At 38.1% G+C, this 20,301-nt stretch overlaps 2 protein-coding genes across 4 annotated transcripts in view; one reads left to right on the plus strand and one right to left on the minus strand.

Moving 5' to 3' along the window:
• The window catches only part of micu1 (mitochondrial calcium uptake 1), a 31,603-nt gene extending 23,642 nt beyond the window's left edge, over positions 1–7,961 (minus strand). For both annotated transcript variants that reach the window (XM_087801961.1, XM_087801960.1), the window contains exons 1-3: positions 7,844–7,961; positions 4,773–4,937; positions 2,264–2,441 (exon numbers count right to left, since the gene is read on the minus strand). In XM_087801961.1, the coding sequence (XP_087658087.1) occupies positions 2,264–2,441; positions 4,773–4,936 (342 nt within the window). In that variant the 5' untranslated portion in view covers position 4,937; positions 7,844–7,961. The remainder of the gene's footprint in view (positions 1–2,263; positions 2,442–4,772; positions 4,938–7,843) is intronic.
• An 8,033-nt stretch (positions 7,962–15,994) lies between these two features.
• mcu (mitochondrial calcium uniporter) overlaps positions 15,995–20,301 on the plus strand; it is an 81,504-nt gene continuing 77,197 nt past the window's right edge. The window contains exon 1 of one of the 2 annotated variants that reach the window (XM_087802699.1): positions 15,995–16,261. In XM_087802699.1, coding sequence (XP_087658825.1) covers positions 16,142–16,261 — 120 coding nt within the window. In that variant the 5' untranslated portion in view covers positions 15,995–16,141. The remainder of the gene's footprint in view (positions 16,262–20,301) is intronic. The other variant, XM_087802700.1, reaches the window with a different exon arrangement.

The raw sequence follows: 20,301 nt of genomic DNA on the forward strand, positions 1-20,301 counted from the left end.
GGCATTTGCGTTCGCTCGACTGACTGCTCATCCACAGCCAGGCCAGTGGAAATCAAAGTCACAGATATTTATAATTATTCACACTTTCAAGAGGTTGAGGAACATCTCAGTACAGGGGGGTGGGGGGGCATTCAGGTTCGAAACGGTATTTAAAAAGAGAGTTCACGAATTGTAATGCATTATTAAGCAGTTGAATATGAATGAAGAAAATTTTATCCAGCATCTTGGTAGTACCTATTTCGATAAAGTACCATTATGGTCATTTCATTTTGTATAGAATAACAATCAGAGCCTCAGTGGGCGTTTCACACAAGTGGCCATTTTGGACTTTTAATCAGGCAGAAAACATAGTCTGTCGAGATCTATCCTGTGTATCCATTAAAACTCTTCTTCACCTCCGAGAGGCTTTTATATACACAGAAATAAAAGGACAGATTGACCTTTTACTCTTCTCTTTCTCATTGCAATGGGGAAGTAGAGACAAAAGCAAAATTATCGGACTAACTTCTTTCTCTGAAATGGAAATATTAGTCACACCGAGACTAAACCCCGGATGAATCTGCTCTTATAATGGCAATTGAGCGTTGAAGAGTCGCATTTTCTCTTCTACAACTACTGCTATTCTGTCGATTAAAATGGGGGGTAGATGATGTTCAAAGCAGCGTGAGAAAGCTGAATTTTGAATTCAAAAGTCAAACCCCTGTACAGCATTGATGCGCCAAGTGACCTCTTGGCTCTTTCATAAAGCAAATTTTAGGGAAAGGGATTTTTTTTGTTGGTTAAATGGCAGTTGAGTTTATACATATAATTATTTCAAGCAGGATGGTTAAAATGATTGGATTTATTTTCACAGTATAAATATAGTCAAACAATATTCCAGGAAAAATGTCAAAATGATGACATTACCCAATATTAGAGTGTAGATAAGACGGGTGAAGCAAGATTAGTTTAGTGATCCATGTGAATCTGATCCAAACCAAACCCAGAAAGTCGTGGTTCAATCGCTCTTCATGTCTAATTATAGAAAGTCAATGAGGCATGTGTTGTGTGTTTGTTGAGAGGGTGAGACCCTCTGTAAGCACTGGAGTCAATGAAGTAAGTAAGTAAGTAAGTAAGTAATAATTATTTATATAGCGCTTTTCGAGACCAGGGTCACAAAGCGCTTAAACAATCAAAACAATACTCAAAAAAGTACATACTTTAAAGATCAAGATAATACTGAGAACAACACAGGAGTTCGAGAAATTCAAGGAAAAGCCTGAACAAATAGAAACGTCTTAAGATGTTTCTTAAAGGAGTCAGTAGACTCCATCAAGCGCAAACGTATTAAGACGTTTCTTAAAGGAGTCAGTAGACTCCATCAAGCGCAAACGTCTTAAGATGTTTCTTAAAGGAGTCAGTAGACTCCATCAAGCGCAAACGTATTAAGATGTTTCTTAAAGGAGTCAGTAGACTCCATCAAGCGCAAAGGCAGTGGTGATCATTGATTATATTAGTTCATTGAACTTTCACATGAGGGGAAATGGAGCAATATTTTGCAACAGGCCAGTGTAACAAATGCTTCATGTAGAATCTATGAATACTAATATATGAATTAAATATACTTTAATAATCGGTGTTCAATAAAAACCATGACTATGGAATTTTCTTACTTGAAGATACAAAGGTAGATACCGTTTATAAATATGAAAGCATTAAAATGTGTTAAAACATATGTCTTCTTACTGCTTCTTACCATCCAGGTTCCTTCATGGTTGACTTAATACGTCTTCGATTAGCCCATCACCTTGTAGGACATGCGAAGTTAATTTATTGCCGTCAACCCATCGTGGTGAAAAGACCGGACAGAATTTATGGCAGAGAGCTGACACTTTTGTCACACGAGTGAATCACGGTGTGCTGCTGTGATTCACAAAAACAGTTTTTCCTCCCCCTGACATTTATGCTTTCACCTCAAATCCGAGAGTGAATCCGTTGCGATGGTAATGTATGATTCACATCAGACTCATCACATCCCCTCATACGTACGCCCTTAGGAACAAACTCCCTCAGCCTGGTTTTATTGCGCAGCCAAATTAAACGGAACAGCGTCGCATAGATGGTAAATCCTTGTTGTTTATGAGCAATGAAATGGCAAATGATTTCGTCGTGTAGTTTACCAGAGGTTTGCATATTGAGCATTGATTGGGGGGAAGGCCTTTCAAAAACCAGAGGAAGCTAATAGTAGAAGCAACACTTCGGTTGTTTATTGGTTATTGATTACCTTGCGGTCACGGAACCCGGAGCGTATCTTCTTCTTTTTCCCGTCTCCACCCTCTTCGTCACCGCTGGCCTCCACCGATTTCTCAGAGTCCGTCTCCGTGTCCGGACCCTTCTCGAGTTCCTCTTCTTCGCCGAGTTGGTTGGAATGTCGGACGGACTGCCCTGCATCTGCGTTCGCTCTGGGTTTTTTTTTTTTTAAAGCAGATGAAGACATTTAGGTAGATTAAAGACTGGGACATTATTATATAATTTGTCAAGAGGGTTAAGTGTTGCAATATCTCTGTTGCGGCTCACATAAAGTGAAGAGCAGGGGAGGTATGAAGCGGAATATCTTATGCAAATGAAAGAAGACCGATGCTAAACAGGATCTAACCCAAGAGAGGAGCCAAGAGATAATGTGCTGCATCACTTTCCGTGGCTTTTTCCAATAAGCGAAAGGCTTAAACATGGCAAATCTTCAGAGGGGGAAATCATACAAATAATAATAAATAGGTCTGTTGGGGCCAGATAAATAATTCCATTCAATAATAGATGGGCCGAATAAAGTCAGCAGCGAAGCCCTGGAACAGTCTCGTCCCATCAGTCTCAAACACTGCCAGGCATCATCCATCACACAGACTCGGGCTGCACAGTCATCGTGTCCCCGCAGAGCCTTCGAGTCAACACCCTCTCTAGTCGTTTGCCTTAACCGTATAGCTGATTCTTTTTAATAGACAGCCATGAAGACATTGTCACACCCTCAGGGTGGCGGCCTGGAATGTCAACAGCACTACAGGGCTCTGTTGCACTGTTATGTAATGTGGGGATTTCAATTTGGCAAGAGGTTAGGCTGGGTGTGAAGACACTTATGAGCCTTAAAATGGGGCCAATTAGATACAATGAAGAGAAAATAAATCATATGAAATACATTGTGTGTGTGTGTGTATATATATATATATATACACTTACTACATTTAACCTATGTATCAGACATATCCAGGCAATGCCAGGTATTTAAGCTTGTTAAATATTATTATATTTGTGGAATTTTCTGATTTTTTTCTACAATACAATTGGCTTAAAAATACCACACATGACATGAACTAAATAAAACTCAGATCAATGGTTTAAAATGTTCAGAATGCGTGAAAAGGTGCATAAATGAAGGTTGTTTAAGGTGATCGTTTCATCCCATTAGACTCAAGAGGGTAGTACAATTATTCCAGTGTTCTGTTTGACGTTATGAAAATATAAGTGTTTTTGTTCATCAGCTTCATTTTCTAAAATAAAAATAAAAGTATGGATAAGAAGACAACACAAGATTTGGCAAAAGTATGATGCTATAAGCCGTTATGTCATCTGTGGCACTACACATAAATAGTGCAATAAATGCTAAAAAGAATAACAACAATAAAACAAAAAACCTCATCCAGTGATTAAATCAATAGCTACCAATAGATCGATTGTTTTCTCCAAACATAAAAATGAGGGCGAAGTCGGTTTGTTGATAAGGAACGATGAATGACTGTGGAGCATTAATCTGGGCATAAATAATAATAACAAATGAGGAAGAGGAATTCAAACTGTGACTTGGGAGCGGTTGACCCATTGTCGATGAATGTGCAGCGTGTCTAAACAAATATGTTGAAATTACATAAGCATCGGTGATGTTTTATCACTTTTGAAGCTACCAGTTTTACATTTAGAGCTAAAAATGTTTTTTAGTTGTTTAATTACTGTTAGGTTGCTTAAAATCAATTACTTTATGGAATAAAATCACCATTTTTGTCTGTTGCAGCCGTGTAAAATTGCCATAGCAGACTTTTTAAATATGAACGGTTTTATCTTGCAAACTGTTTTTTTAATTCACTGATTTTCTGTATTGTGCACGAAACCATTCATTGAACGATTGTTCTTAAAATAGTTTATATGTTCATATGAACGGCTAATAAAAGTTACTGGTTCTGATTCCAAACATGAGCATAAATTAATCATACAAGACACTGGTATTAAATATAAGATAAAGCCATTACAATTCTACAGTAGTAGATGATAGTCATCCGACTCAATATTCCTGTTCAGATGGTCTTGAACTATAAGTGAGCAAAAATTTGGTTTATTGCCTGTAAGCATGCTGTACATAGGTTACTATTAATAAAGCACAATATATTTGTATTTCTAAAATGTATAAACAAATAACTACAAAGTAGTTTCTTTTCAGGATTGTGAACTCAGTTCCACATTTTGAATTATTAACTGAACTAGTACATTTTAAAATTTGAGAACTGAACTTTGAACCAATTCAAGTAGAAACAGGTTCCAACACTGTTGATTTCGTTTTTATGCAAGAATGCTAACTTGAATCATTCCTCCTAGCAGTTGTTTTTTTCTCTTTCATAACTATAGGAATGCTATAAGAAAGGTTTCTGTTTCAATTCTAAAGTAAAAAAAAGGGTAAACAGTATCTGCAAGAAAGTGTACTAGAGAGTTCTAACACACAGTTGGGGTCCAATAAAAGAGAATTGTGTTACCTTTTCCAGAGAAGACCAGCAGTGGCAGAATAACCCATCACACCAACCAGTGCTGCCAGCTTTAACCTTCTTCGCCCTGATCCATGGACCGTCCCGCTGTGATACGAACGGGAAAGTCGGACCAGGCCGAGAGTCACGGCTGACAACGCCCGCAAGCGGAACATTCTGCAGGCAAGAAAAAACACTTTTTAAAAAGTCAACTTTGAAACATTGGCAGCTTAGAAGACTCACTGACGCATACCAAACCTTGAGGCCAATATTCCAGCCTAACAGGTAATTTTTGTAGTGCACTAGAGCTTAAATACATAAACCTACATATATGGCGATATATTTCCAACCATCCACCTTCCTAGGAATACTTACAAAATAATGAATATGCTAAATTAGTCTGCGAAAGCACATGCCAACGAAATTGAGTTAATCTCTTGAGATTTTCCTTCATGCTACCTTGCACTGGAAGTTACCTATGACACTTGTGGCATTAATGTCATTGGATCGTCGCACTTTAATTAGGAAGCTACACAAAGATGGGCTTAAACTAATTGCCGCCCGCGAAGTTAAGCTGCAGGACTTCATTTTCTACTGGGCTGATGCTTAATTTATAAGTGTGGTGGCGAGATGATTATCAATTAAAGAAAGGGAGTTTGCGGTGTGTGTGCGTGCCGCGCGTCGGTTTTAGTGTGTGAACTTTTCAAAGTGAGTTCGTTGGGGTGACGCCCGGAGTCTCCCGTCGATTTCCCATTAGCAATTCAAACAGCGTCAAACTGACTCAGCAGAGGGAAAAAGGAAGACGCGGAACATACTAATTGGGGTGTTCAGTGGCCCACGACAGGTAGAAGTGCAGGAGTTTAATCTAAGCATGTTGGAACTATGCCTGAGGAATTACAGGCAGCATAGTGCACGGTAGACGGATATAAAACACCAGTATTGACTTCTGTATGAAAGAGGATGTTAGAAAAATTGTTCCTCTGCAAAATAAACCTTTCCAAATGTTAAGAAACCCCTTTTATTAAGTATATAAATGATGCCCTAATTGGACATTTCAAGCTAGACTATCGCATGACATATTACTTTGCATTTGTTTTCTAAATATCACAGGATAAAGTGAAACACATTTTATTCAGTGTCTGGTTTGTTCGCACCACTATTAAAAACGTGACAGTTAGAGCTTTCTATTAAGTGAACACTAGTGGCAGGGTTTGAAATTAAAAATGTTCTGGGGACCATTAAAACATCTCACCATGACAAAGTAAGGGTTTGTCTGGGACAATCCTGCGAATGTAGAAATGGGTGTAAATAGGGGTTTCGAGGATAATTGTTGTGGGACATTGAGGGTTTTATACAAGATAACTGAATTTCTTACAACAAAAACCTATGACAAGTAAACACTTCTATTGGTCTTTTATTGTCTCCAGCTCAGACGCTTACGATCATATCATAGAGATTGAAGTTATAAAGAAATAATGAGATATATATATATATATATTATTAAAGGGTGAGAGAAAATATCAATACAGCCATACAGCACTATTCATTTTTTTCAGCTTTCAAAGCATTTTTTTATTTTAGTCATAGTTTCTTAATGGTTTACATTTTCAATTTAGTAATAAAATAAATAAAATACGTTGAATTTTGATTTAGAATTGCAAATGTTCACAGCATTTGTTGATTTTTTTCCGTTGCAATTGAACTTCTGGGAGCCAGATGGCAGCATTCATTACCGCCTCCATAGATAAAGAAACAATAAAATCTTGCGAAATCCTGGCGATGAATGAGGACAAGAGGATACAATGACCTTCAGCAGCTTTTAAAGCTGAGGTTGGGACCTATTTTGGTGTTCAGAATAAATGAGGCAGTTACGACTTGGTCAAGAGTCACGTGGTCTGTTTAAACATCAACACCGGAGTCCAGAGCTCAGGCAATACTACAAATATATCCTTGTTCTGACAGTATCGCAATATATTGTATTGTTGCTCCTGTATCGTGATATGTATAGTTTTGCCAGGTTATTGCCAATAAACACCCTTATTAAGGTCGCTATTTTTTGGCCAACACTGATAACCATTACTAATGAAAAATAAAAACATCAATGTATCTTTGTAACTTTAATTGGCCAAATTCAATGGAGTAATAATACTTGCATTAGTCGCAAAAGATATGTAGGCAAATTTATTTTTGCTTAATCACTTTATCTAGTGGTTTTCCTGGGAATTAACTAGTTTTACCCAACATGAACTAGAGTAGGTTTATTGAAAAAAGTAAGTAACAAAAGAAATGAACAGATTGGTGGATGTGTTTGGCTGTCCAGACTGCTTTCCAGTGTCTCCTTCCTGTTTCCCCAAGTTAGTTCTATTCTCAAATGTCATACAAACATGTCAGTCTGTAATACCGCCTCATATATGTTTCTATGTGTGTAAATACCTATATTAACATAAAAACTGTGGATTATTTGCTAGTTTTTTTCCTCTTTCAGACATGACCTCAACTTAAACGAGGTCCAAAAAGTAAAAGCATTAGTAGATCAAAAATAAACAAAACAAGACCAAATGACAAAAAGTGTGAGTTTGATAACAAAAAAATCACATTTAAACAAAGATTATATTATGTCGTGGTTACTTTTCCAAACGAAACGAGCATCATCCTAACATGCATCAAGGGAATGTAAACAAAGATGGACGAGCCGATTCTCAGTATCTCATGTTTATCATCTAAAACTACGTCATTTTTCCATATCGTCATGTCAACATGTAAACAACATACGTGGATAAAACGTTTTAATGTCGCACCATATTTTAAGTTGACGCTGACAATTCCAAACGATGTTTCTTTTTTCACGTTTCGTTTTGACTCCTTCTGAAGCAGGTTGTTGTAAATAGTCTTTGCGCTTCACAAATACATTATAATCGTAATAATACCTTTAAATATACAATGTGACATGTTTGAGACTCGCGTAGTTATTTTGCTACTGATGCTAACGCTAGCTAGCGAGCTAATAACAGAGGTGACAGCTAACGGAGAAAGTGACTCATAAATAATAGTTGGAGAAAGAAAGGATATATTTTTTTACTCACACGAGCGGCACCAGGGACACCAGTCAGTCCAAAAACGAGAAGGTTCGGCGACTGGGACTGCGAGTGAGACTGCAGAGATCCAGCAGAGATCCAGCTGCAGTTCCGTGTTCTCCCAGAGCACTGAGGGGGCGGGGCCTAACGTTTGGCGAGGTCCGCTACATATTTTCTTAAACCTCCTAATATTGACGGATTCAAGTTCCTCACATTTCAATTAAACTTTTTTTTTTAAGCCTTTTTAATTGTACTCTTTTAAATATCTGTCTTTAAATTATTTATGATCAACAGCATTACTTTTTCTATACTTTTCCCCTTATTTTTCAACTTAAAAAATAATTATTATTCCTATTTTCTTGAATAAGACACTTCGGTGTCCAATTATAAACGTATCAAAATTATTTTTAAATGATCAAAAAATAAATATCATCTATTTTGATATTTTAAAAAATAATTTTAAGGTAAATTGGGGAAAAAAAAACATGCATTTTATTATATTTTATATTTCATAAAGATTGTAATAATAAAATGTTTTATTAAAATGTTTCAAAGGTTTTGTTCCTTCATCCTATTGGCTTGACGCCGCCTTACAAAAGTCACAGTATAAATAGTGTATTGATATTCAACAGCACTCTATCCATTTTTAAATTTTCCAAAAAGACGAGATAAAACGTTTATTTATCATAGTTATTTTATGGTTAATTTTTCAATAAAGTGTGTGTATATAATAATAATATAATAATAGTACATATAATAATTCGTTTTTTTCCAATTAACATACAAATATTGATAATAATTATTTAATTTGTTAATTTTGGTGTTGGCTAGAAGTTATTACATCCTAGTAGCTAGAAAGGAAAAATGACATCCAGGGAGATCCTGCCGATGACGAGAGGATATCAACAGCCTGCTCCAGCTGCTTTTAAAGCTGATGCATATTCTAATTGCTTTTCGTTGGAATCTTCTGGACAATTTCCAATCAAAAATGATGTATCCTACAGTTCTGCTATAATCCAAAAGCATGACAAAACATCGGAACTTGGTGGCGTTATCTGCACTAATACAATCCCCAACCTGGTGTCTGTTGGGTAGTCATGAATACTTGGTCCCTTACACATGGCTTATCTTTTCTTATGGGGTCCTTCATAATAATCTAAAAGATTAAATACACTTCTTTTGGTGTCATCACACTTCTGACACCATCTTCCGGACCTGGACACCATGACACCAAGACCACCAACCATCTTTTAGATTATTATGAAGGACCAGTATTCATGACTACACAACAGACACCAGGTTGGGTTGTATTAGGCAGTGCAGATAACGCCACCATGTTCTGATGTTTTGTCATGCTTTTGGATTATAGTAGAACTTGAGGATACGTCATTTTTGATTGGAGATATTTCGGATTTATATTAACTTAATTTAACCTAAAAACAATCATAAAATGTCAATATAATTCAAAGTACCGTAAAATCGTATAATATATATATAATTGTCTCTTGAGCTGAATATATCGAATCGTATCTTGAGCTAAATAAATCAAATTGTATCCCAGGCTGAATATATCGTATCGTATCGTAAGTTGAATATATTGTATCGAATAGTGAGATTATGTGTATCGCTACAGCCCTTGTGTTGGTTAAAGGTTAAAAAAGTTTATTTAACATATCTTATCCTCTAACAAAGCAACAGTCTGCGATATCACATTGCAATAATATTTGTGAGTCTAATATAACTGTCAACTGATTTTAATTATATGCTGAGCTTGATATCTGTTGTCAGTCAAACCTGATTGACAACCGCTGTGGCAAAAGAATACATTTCAAAGAAACAAGTCTGCTTTTGATCATGTTACTTACAAGTTTAATGTTATAAATAAGGTCAGGGTAGTGAAGCACCACGTCGTAGTCTTTTGGGTGTTTTTGTTGTAGGTCCTGAAACAGATCCTGACAAAGAAACAAGAGAAGCCTTGATGTTGAAGGTTTGGAATAATTAACTCTACTGTTGTAAAACGTCCACCAAACGTTGCTCTCTGGAGAATGGGTGATTTAATTTATTTATATATGCTGCACCGCCTTGAAAAGTGAATCTACAGCTTCGGCGTTCTGTCAATATCGCTCAATCAATACGACTATTAGGTTAACAAATGGGCGGTGTCAGGTGACATCAGCAGATTGTTGGGAGTAGCCTTTCCCGAATGACACACATTCACAAAAGAATATTCAAGAAAATACAATCTGAAGAAAATAGAAAATTTGCTATTTATTGTTTGTTTTTTCTGTTGATTTCTACAAATAAAGATTATTTTTTGTAAGAAGCACGTCCTCATTTTGTCTTCGTCTTTCATACAGTGAGAACATTCTGCTATCTACTGTATATATCTGTCTGTCCTCCTGGCGGATTTAGATTTAGGTCCAAACTCAGTGGAAAGTTAAAATCGCAGATCAGAAACGCAGAATTGTTTCACTTCTTTTTTTCTCGATAGATTAGTTTAATATTGGCTCAGATGGCTTACCACATCTCTGAGATAAGGTAAGGTAAGGTAAAACTTTATTATACAGCTAGAAAGGCGATGAGAAGAAGGAGCTGTCTCGCCTGCGGTTGATACAAAAACTCTGCAGCGAGAATTCTGACCTGCTCTAGTAGAAGAACTCGCATTTCCCCGATCCTTTAAACTCTGCACTGGCTGCCAGTTTCTTTCAGGATCAACTTTAAAATTCTGGTTCTTACTTTCAGATCTATTCATGGTCATGGTATTCAGCTCCTTCCATCAGTGATCTGATCCAGCCTTACACCCCAGCTCTGGCTCTGAGGTCTGTGGATCAGAATCTACTTATGATTCCTCGCACACGCTTCAGGACCAGAGGAGAGAAAATCCTTCCAGGCTGTTGCTCCCAAGCTTAATATCTTCCTCTCTCTCTGTGTTTGATGGATCTACTGACTCCTTCAAGAAACATCTTAAGACCTTTTTGTTTATGCAGGGTTTTTCCTAATCTTCTGGGACTCCTGTGTTTGTCTTATGTTGTCTTGACCTTTTAGAGTTTTTAGGTTTGTAGGTATTTTAAATTCATAATGCTTTTCATTGTTCGAGCGCTTTGTGACCCTGGTCTAGAAAAGGCGCTTTACAAATAACTATTGAGGAACACATTTTAAGGGAGCATGTGGAAACATTTGGTATTCAGAACATGTTTTGTTTGTACTTTATGTGTCCTTTTGTTATTAAATTATCCTCTGTCTTCACCTATCCACTTTGAGTGAATTCCCTGAAGGTTACCTGTGGAGCTCCACCTTGCTGTTCCATGAAAACACATTCTTTCTAGCGCCAATGCATGCTGATTGATGGCATTATCCTGCAGTGGAGGGGCAAAGGTGTGGCAGCAGATAAGACAAGAGCCTTCACAGCACGATAAGTGGCCAACGGCTGTTTGCGTCTTAACTCTGGAGTGTCGCATTAGAAGCGAAGGGATAGTGCGGAAGCAAACAGCAGAGATGCTTGAGCGCTCTAAACAAGTACTTTGTGTGATAATGGAATGACGAATACATGGTTAAAATGAGAAGCAGCAAGTTAAGTGGGAGCAGTTTAACAAAGCAAACCGAGAGTGTCATTTTACTGCATCTATTCTGAGTTTTGGGAGCCATTGTTGGAATTAACGGTCACACGCGGCCTCATTACGATAATGCTACTTTATGTAGTGCATGATTGGTGATGTGTCGGAAACACACTGCTGCGGCATCAACCTGCATTGGGCCAAAAGCACTTTAATTAACATAACAGCTTATTCTAGTTCATTTGAGAGTATTCAGTGCAGACTGACAGCTTTGTGGAATTCCGCCAAGTTATCCCAGTAACACAGTGCACTATGAAGATATCATGATGGAGAAATCGTTCGGCAGCCTCTCTGCGATGAAACAACGTCCCAAGGTTTACATACATATCCGTACAACTGTCCGGAAAATGGTGTCAAAAGTGTGATGACACCATTTTGACACCATGAATTTTCAATCAAAAATGACGTATCCTCAAGTTCTACTATAATCCAAAAGCATGACAAAACATCAGAACATGGTGGCGTTATCTGCACTGCCTAATACAACCCAACCTGGTGTCTGTTGTGTAGTCATGAATACTGGTCCTTCATAATAATCTAAAAGATGGTTGGTGGTCTTGGTGTCATGGTGTCCAGGTCCGGAAGATGGTGTCAGAAGTGTGATGACACCAAAAGAAGTGTATTTAATCTTTTAGATTATTATGAAGGACCCCATAAGAAAAGATAAGCCATGTGTAAGGGACCAAGTGTTCATGACTGCCCAACAGACACCAGGTTGGGGATTGTATTAGTGCAGATAACGCCACCAAGTTCCGATGTTTTGTCATGCTTTTGGATTATAGCAGAACTGTAGGATACATCATTTTTGATTGGAAATTGTCCAGAAGATTCCAACGAAAAGCAATTAGAATATGTCGTTTTTTGGAAGAGGTTGCAACATCCATCCGAAAGGCTTCTTCAGTCCTGAAGCGAAGACGCCCCTTGGACAAGAGGTGAAACATCCTAATGAAGACAGTACGTTGTTTATACCCTTAATGTGGTTTCATTAGATGTGAAGATTGTGGGTATTGCAACGGGCCGAATGGCAGACGGAACTGCAGATTTAACCGAGATAGGCGGAACCAACTTGCAAATCTGCCCATAGATCTCAGCTTTTGACGCACCCAGTATACAAATTGTAAAGTACATGACCTCCCTAGCCCGTGAAGAAATGAAGTAGCTACTACTGAAGAGCATTGTAGAAGTTGTTCTTTCACCTTTAACCCTTTTCACACATTTTAATGAACCCGATGATTTTTATTGCACATACTCCTCAACATATAAACTTAACCTTGAACACTGGCAATACTCTCTAGAGACTCTTGTCTATTATCTTTACGACCTTCATCCTGCATTGTCGATAAACCTTGTAACACCATCTTCTTTGTTTCATAACACGGTTTGGTGACTTGAGAAAAGAAGCTGAATGTTTGAAGAAGATTGCCTTTAATAGTTCTTAACTTATGTTCCTTTTTTGTTAGCTTTTTTGTCAAATATGTTGATATTCCTTTTTTTTTTTTAGTTTAATTTGCTATTGAGTTTTAATTTAAATTTAATTTCTCAGAATTCTTCCATTGAAAAAGGCTAAGCAGGTTTTGGAAGCAGCAAAGATTGCAATACAGTTGAGACTACATTTGAATACTGCATTTAAATGACATGTAGTCTGACAGGCAAAGTAGAAATGCACCAAAAAAACAAACATATACACATCAACACAGTGGCTTAGAGGAAAAAACAAAGTCGCCTGAATAGTACCTCTAGGATGATAGAGGTTTCCGAACTATGGCAATATCGTCAAGAAATCCCAAACTACTACTGAATGAACAATAAAATCACTTTCAAGTTAGTAATTTAATTGTAAGCTGTGCTTCTAGTTTTTTGTTTTTTTAATGAACCAGGGTCTTATAATGGTTAAAAGCTATAAAGTCGGTGGTAAATACATATAAAACTTTGAGTTTACAAATGAATGGATGGAATTAAAAAATGATGGATAAATAATGGATTCATGGGTATCAGATGGACGGACAGGTAGATAGATACATGGCTAGATGGATCAAATTCTTTAAGTGAAAATTAAAACCTGTGGGTGTAAATAAATAAATAAATAAAGAGGTGTTCAGTTTCACTAGTGGAGCAGTCGACTGTTGCGTGTTGGAGATTAAACATTAGACTAAGTATGTGTCACTTATCAACCAAAAAAAGGCCATTACCCTTCCCATTGCTTCCACTTACAGAATAATTCTGAAAGGAACAAACTCCCCACACTCCACTCTGAGCTCTTGATTTTTCTATTTGGGGATTCATGTACATTTGGAAATGCTGTAGGAGAGGCTTTGAAGATGGGTTCAATTAGACGTCCTGCTGTAAGATATACTTTTGGGACGGTGTCTCAAGAGTGAATGAAGGACAAGCTAATATTAGACACATGGTAGTAGAGGACATTATGACTGCCAAGACAGCCTGACTCACTGCTCAACAATTATCTCTACAGAAAGATCCCTATTAAGGTTGCCTTTGAGGGGTTTTGTTGTTGTTTTTCCCTTAAACACAGCACACCACAGAATCTTTGTTTAGCTAATATCACATCCATTTTGTTATTTACTCGAGATTATGTGTTAAATAACTATTATAGTCTAGAATGGAAAGCAGTCGAGGCCATGTCTGAGAAAAGAGATTCTATCGATGGACACTTCATCCTTAATAACAGTTGAATCCATTCTGTCTTCTGTGTTTTACTGATCAAAATCTCCGATCACAGAGTAACTGAAATACGCTTTGTATTCTTTTACCACCCTCTTACCCTTAGGATCTTTTCCACTGCTCCAAAGTCTAATCTTAAAAAAAAAAAAAAAATTGCCTTTCCCCGATTCACTGGCCTGATAAGTGGTTTCCTTGAGGCCACAAAGCTATTTCGTCCCAGTCCCAGGAGTTCTCCACGCAATGTCCATTGGAAAAATATTCTTTGTTTGCTCATTAAACATGTTGTGAGAAGGCCATACGTACCAAAGTACCTGTCAAAAAATCCACCGCCTTCCCAGTTATCTGAGACAAAAAAGGGGAAATCAAAAAGGGAAGTGACAGATAATGATATTTCTCACAACTTCAGTTGTTGTTCAATGGTTGTCCTTAATTCTCTAAACTTTTCAAAGTACCTCTCAGTTCCCTTGAAATAGAGTAAAATTGTTGTTTTCTATTGGGACCTCTGGAGATTGCTGTTCTTTCTATGTGACTCATCTATCTGTATCTGTCAATTGTAGGTGTGGACCTTTTGTTGGAATGATGTTTGCCTTTGTTGTGTTCTTGATGCCTTTGTGTTAGTGCAATGACAATTACTAATAATTACTGTATGTTCTAGTGTGTGTTTTATTCATTGCATTTTTTGTGTATAACACCTATGCTGTGTTTTTGGCGGAAGCTTTTATAAACGTTTTATATGACTCTTTTTTATGACTATTTGTTCATTGTATTCCACGGCTATATTTGGGTGATTTTGACCTTGGCTCCTGCAGAGGTTTAAGTTTAAGTGAGTCATTTTCAGGGAGGGGAGGGGTGATTTAACACTGGTGGTAGAAACTGGTTTTTAGGTGGTATTCAATTTTTAATGCTGTGTATCTTATTTCAGAGGGGAGGTGGAGGGGGAGGGAATATATGTACATTCTTTATAAGAAATCAGACGCTTTGATGCAAAGTAGATGAAGAAAATAAAGAGAAAACAAAGAGTTTATGATCAATAGGGGTCTTTTAGGACACTCCTTCAGTCCCGAAGTGGTCTCCAAAAAGATAAAAAGGGTCGAATTTTTAATTACAAAACACTGTGTAATTCACAACATTACAAATAATAGGTTTTGAAGAAATGACAATTATATATATATATATGTTTAATATGTTGGGAAAACCAAAAAAAAAAATATAAGGACATTTAAAAAAAAAACCTTAGTCTTAATTTGATTAAAAATTATTTCGTTTTGTTAATTCATTTTATTTGAATATACCAAAGAGCACCACATTTTTTACTTCATATACTTTATATAAGGTAAGGGAAGGTAAAACTTTATTGATCCCTCAGGAGGTCTCCTTTGGGAAATTGTTTATATACTTTATTTATTATATTTATAATATATACTTTATACGAAATGTTTAATAAATACCTTTAACGCAAAAATTGTTATTATATCATAAAATAAATTGTGGAATATTTTACCATACACAGATTCCATTGAAACATCTCAAATAAATTACTTTAATATCTAAAACATATGAACAAAATACAGATTAAAAAAGAAAAAACAAAGAGAAAAAAAAGTGGAAAAAATATCTTCAGAGGCAGATCTTTAACAAAGTAAATATATAAAGTTAAACCCAAATGTATAGAGTCAAAGGTACACATGTGGCCCCCCATAGGAACCCACTTTGCCAAGATCTGATCTTTAAAGTCAAAAACTTGAAATCGAAAGATCTCGACCTTCCTTTTATCTTCATGTCAATACTTCCCCCCCTTTAGTATCGTGACGTGTCATGGACCAGAGCCAGGGTTAGCGGTTTTTTTTTTGTGTTGTGCATCTACTGGTGCAACACTGGGCATGTGTATGAAGAGGGTAGTCCAGCCCCGCAAAAAAAAAAACCCGCCCACCAAACCCTCCCCTCTTCCCTTCGGTGCGTCTACGGTCCGCCCGCAGCAGAGTCTCCTTCCCCGGCGAGAGCTTCCACTACAGAGATGGCTGCGAAAGTGTGCAGATCGGTGCTCCTGTTGTCCCGGAGCAGCGGCGGAGCGGCGGTCGGCAGCCTCCCCGCACTAGTCGTCTCGTCCCAGCGACACCATCGGAACCTCAGACCGGTAAGTGGACCCGGAGTGAGAGAGAGAGAGAGGGAGGGAGAGAGAGAGAGAGAAGAAGGGACCGGGGCAGGACGGAGCGGCTAAGGAAGTAAAGCTAACTAGCTGTTTTTTTTTACCTGTGCCTTTTTTTTTTAAATGTTGTGTGACGGGTGGGACCGAGGCGAGACCCCCTGGGTGTCGATCCGTAGCGGGACGTTGAGGTCTTGACAGGCAATGCAGTTTTTTTTTTTTTTTTTTTTTTTCGTTTTTTTTTTGGAAGCCCATCAACACCCCCTGGCGCTGCCCCCCGACGCTCCTCTACCTTGTCACCTTTTTTCCGTCCTTCAACTTTGTCGTCACACATTCCGATCCGATCTGGAGGTTTTTTTTTTATTTTTATGGATTATTATTCCTCAGTATCTGCAGTGAAGGGGATTGGCTTCCTTATCGACCGCTTCTTCTCTTCTTTCTTTTTTTTTTCTTCCCATTTTCACCCAATTCAGGTCGCCACTCTTTTTGTGATACACCTCTTGTATCTGCGGTGTTATGTGTGTGTGTGTTGCAAAAAAACTCATGTCATAATGGAAGTGTGTGTGTGTGTGACGCGCACACACTTCACAGGAAACATGGAAGTCCACACTTGATGATGTCAGACTTTTGACTGCTGCTTCTCCCCTCCCTTGTGGGTGTTTCCCCATTTTCAGATGGGAGATCCTGGGTTTTCCTGCAAGGTTCTGAGATGTCAACTCTGTAGTTCAGAACTACTATTTACAGAAGCACTCTTACTCCGGGCGTAAGAATGAGGAAGTAGACTCAGTCGACCACAGCAAGCGTTTATATCCAAAAACACATTTTTGCTGTTAAACTCCCCGCAGGTCTTTTTATTTTTATTATTTTTTTGCTTCATTTCCTTTGACTCCATTTATCAAGTCCGACAGCACTTTTTAACTTTTGATTCTTTTTTTATTCAATCTTTCTGTTGATGCCTCAAGACCAGAACTGTAGTAGATGCAACCACAACTAATACAGACAGATTTTAGTTGATTGACAAATTCAATAAGAAACTGGCTAATGGACCTATTTGCCTAAATAAAAAAGAAGGTCTCAAGTGATGTTCAGTGATCTGCTTTAGCAGGCCTAGCTAAACTGTAATGAGCCTCCCACTAAAGAAATGAATAAGTAATAAAGTGCTTCTTCAAGTGCCTCAAAATTAGCTCACTTAGGAGAGAAGTTGCTGTTGGAACCCATGGAGATGCCAGTATGTTAGATTTACCTTTGCAGCGGGTGTTTTTCTTTTTAAAGTCCTGGATTGAACTTGAAAGTTGATGTTATGGTCGACGTGCTTTGAGATGAAACTACAAGTAGACATCTGGTTTATTGTTAAGTGTACTAATGTAGGAGTTGGTTGATACAAACTTACTTAAGGGTCTTTCTTGACTCCATCTGTTGTCTTTCTAGTCTTCACACTTTCTTGCTTCCTGTATTGCTAACATCCGTTGTCCAATACTGTATCTCCTCCACAACCTCCCTATCTTTTTTTGTCTTTTGACATTTTTAACTATTTTTTTGTTTTGGCTAAAAACTCCTTTCAACTTATTCGTTTTCCCCCCCAAAAGTTCTGCAACATTTACCAGTATGTCCTGAAGGTAAAAAAAACGCCCTCAGAATGCTGTAACCACTTGATCTGTCGTCGCACTTGTACGGTTAAAAATATGAGAAAAGGTTTCACCGCCGTTAAATATAAACCTAACATGCCTTCAAACAAGAATATATTCTCTTTTTTTTTTTTTAAATTAAGGACAGAGCAAGGGTGTGTCCTAAATCGCGCACTTCTGAACTTACACAATATTTTTAGTGCGCAAGTGCTTCCCAAAGAGCAGTGTGCGAAAACGTAGTGCGCAATGAACACTCAATTGGTGCACTCAAATGGCGAGAAAATTGAGTGTGGATCGATGGACTCTTTACACTCTCAACGACCTCCATCTTAGTGACGTATATGCCGCTAAGTAGAAGCTATGTCGCTGATGACGTGTCTTCGGAGCAGATACCGGCGTAAATGTCTGGAGAAAACACTAATTTTACAACACAACAACAGTAATAACACAATTAAACACTACTTAATAACTTGTTTGTATTGGTGAAAAGCGTTGTCAAGTGTCGGCGATTCGGTTCCAACGGCCGGTTGCGATCAGCGTTAAAAAGTAGTAGAAGAAGTTGTCGAGTCATTTCCGAGTGTGTAGTGGCAGTGTTTGATTTGAGACAGTACTATCCTGTCGGGATTTGAGCACTGTGCAAGTAAGTGCACTGTTTAACAGCGTACTGTAAGGCAGTGCACTTAGAGAAGTGCACGATTTGAGACACAGCACAGGTATTGGGGGTGTAAGTACACAAGAGCGCTTTCCCTACTGTATGCAGAATAAAACTGCGAATCCGCTTTTTAAATTATTTTTAAATGCACATTAAACGGTTACATCACGAAAAAAAAAAAGACAAATAAATATGACGTCACATACCTGGATTGGCCAAAATGTCCAAATTCTTAACCATCATAAAACATCTTGGTGTTGCTTTAATAAGGAATAGAATGCACCACAAAATATATTTTAAAATAAAACATCTTAAGACTTTCTTATTCGTGCAGGCTTTCCCCTGATTGTCTGGGACGCCTGTGTTTTTTTCTCGGTGTTATCTTGACCTGAAGCATATCTTGTATTGGGTATTGTTTTGATTGTTTAAGCGCTGGTCTAGAAATGCACTCTTCAAATATAATTGTACAGCAAAGTTAGCTTTCTACGGTTGTGCTAAAGTTGTACAACGGTCCCCTTAAAGTAAACTGTTTTTGGTATCGGGGGTTTCTTCTAAGCATGACTTGGTTAAAGTCAAATTTCAAGTCGTGTCGCCCCCCCCCTGTGAGACCGGTCAGGTGTTCTATAATGAGAGAGATCACTTCACCTGATCTGAAGAGCATCTTCTTCATGTTCAGGTTCTTCACAATAACTCTCGGGGGCCACATCAAGCTCCAGGCTTGCATCATGCATCTAACTAGCTTGGCTTGAGTGTTCCTCCCCAATCGCTGTAATTGACCAAGTCAATCACTCCCTTATGCTTGAATAGCTGTGACCCGAAGTCACGGTGCGCCGGATCCCCGGAGGGAGTTTCTACGGCAAACACTCGGTCCTCCGGAGGCTCACAGTTAACCTCTGCCGGATTACTATTGAGTCAACCGTCATATAAACGCCGGCGTTCTGAAGCCGAGCAGGGGAGTTAGGATCGTTGCGAATAAAACGGAGCTTATAATGGATGGTGAATCTCTAGTTTGAGTTTTCTCTAAATCGAGCGAAATTGAATCAACAAAGCTTTTTTTTTTTTTTGTTTTAAGACGACCGGCTCATTAAAGCCCAAATCGGTCCGCGGTGGCAGGGACCGGGGCCGGAGGCCCCCGATCCTGACATCTAATCCAATCAGAAGAGGAGTAAACTCATTTACTCGCAACTGCCTTTAAAACGGGCTCACCCCGTCCAAGTTATCCAGATGATCCAGATAAAAGAATGACTGTCATTTTTGTGTCGCGCTATAAAAGGTGATAAAAGCCATTCGACGATTGACGGATCGGTTCTTTTTTTTTAAGCGCCGCCATCCACGCGGTGGTACCGTCCGGACGGTATCTATGTATTCACGTGTGACGGTGCGAAACCGCATTGTAACGTAGACAAAACACGTTGACATTTAATGATGAATGAAGTGTCACCCTGGAAGGCGGGGACGACTAATTGATGATTTCCTCTTTGTGTCACAGCTGGATGATTGACACTCGGGTGCTGCTCTCCTTAATGCACGTTGGTCGGGATGAGTTATTAGTGTGAATATTAATGCCACTTATTTTTTATATAAATTGACTAGGGATTGGTTTCCAACAATCTGGTGAGAAGGATAATTGTTTTTGCTTGTGTAGGTTATTATCTGTACCTATAATCAATGACATTAATATTACTTAAGAGCAGGGTTGCACAACAGTTCTTGCACCCAAGACCTTTTTAACGTTGGCATTGATTTAACGATGA

Source organism: Callionymus lyra, chromosome 11, assembly GCF_982586985.1.
Source record: "Callionymus lyra chromosome 11, fCalLyr1.hap1.1, whole genome shotgun sequence".
Lineage (NCBI taxonomy): Eukaryota > Metazoa > Chordata > Actinopteri > Syngnathiformes > Callionymidae > Callionymus > Callionymus lyra.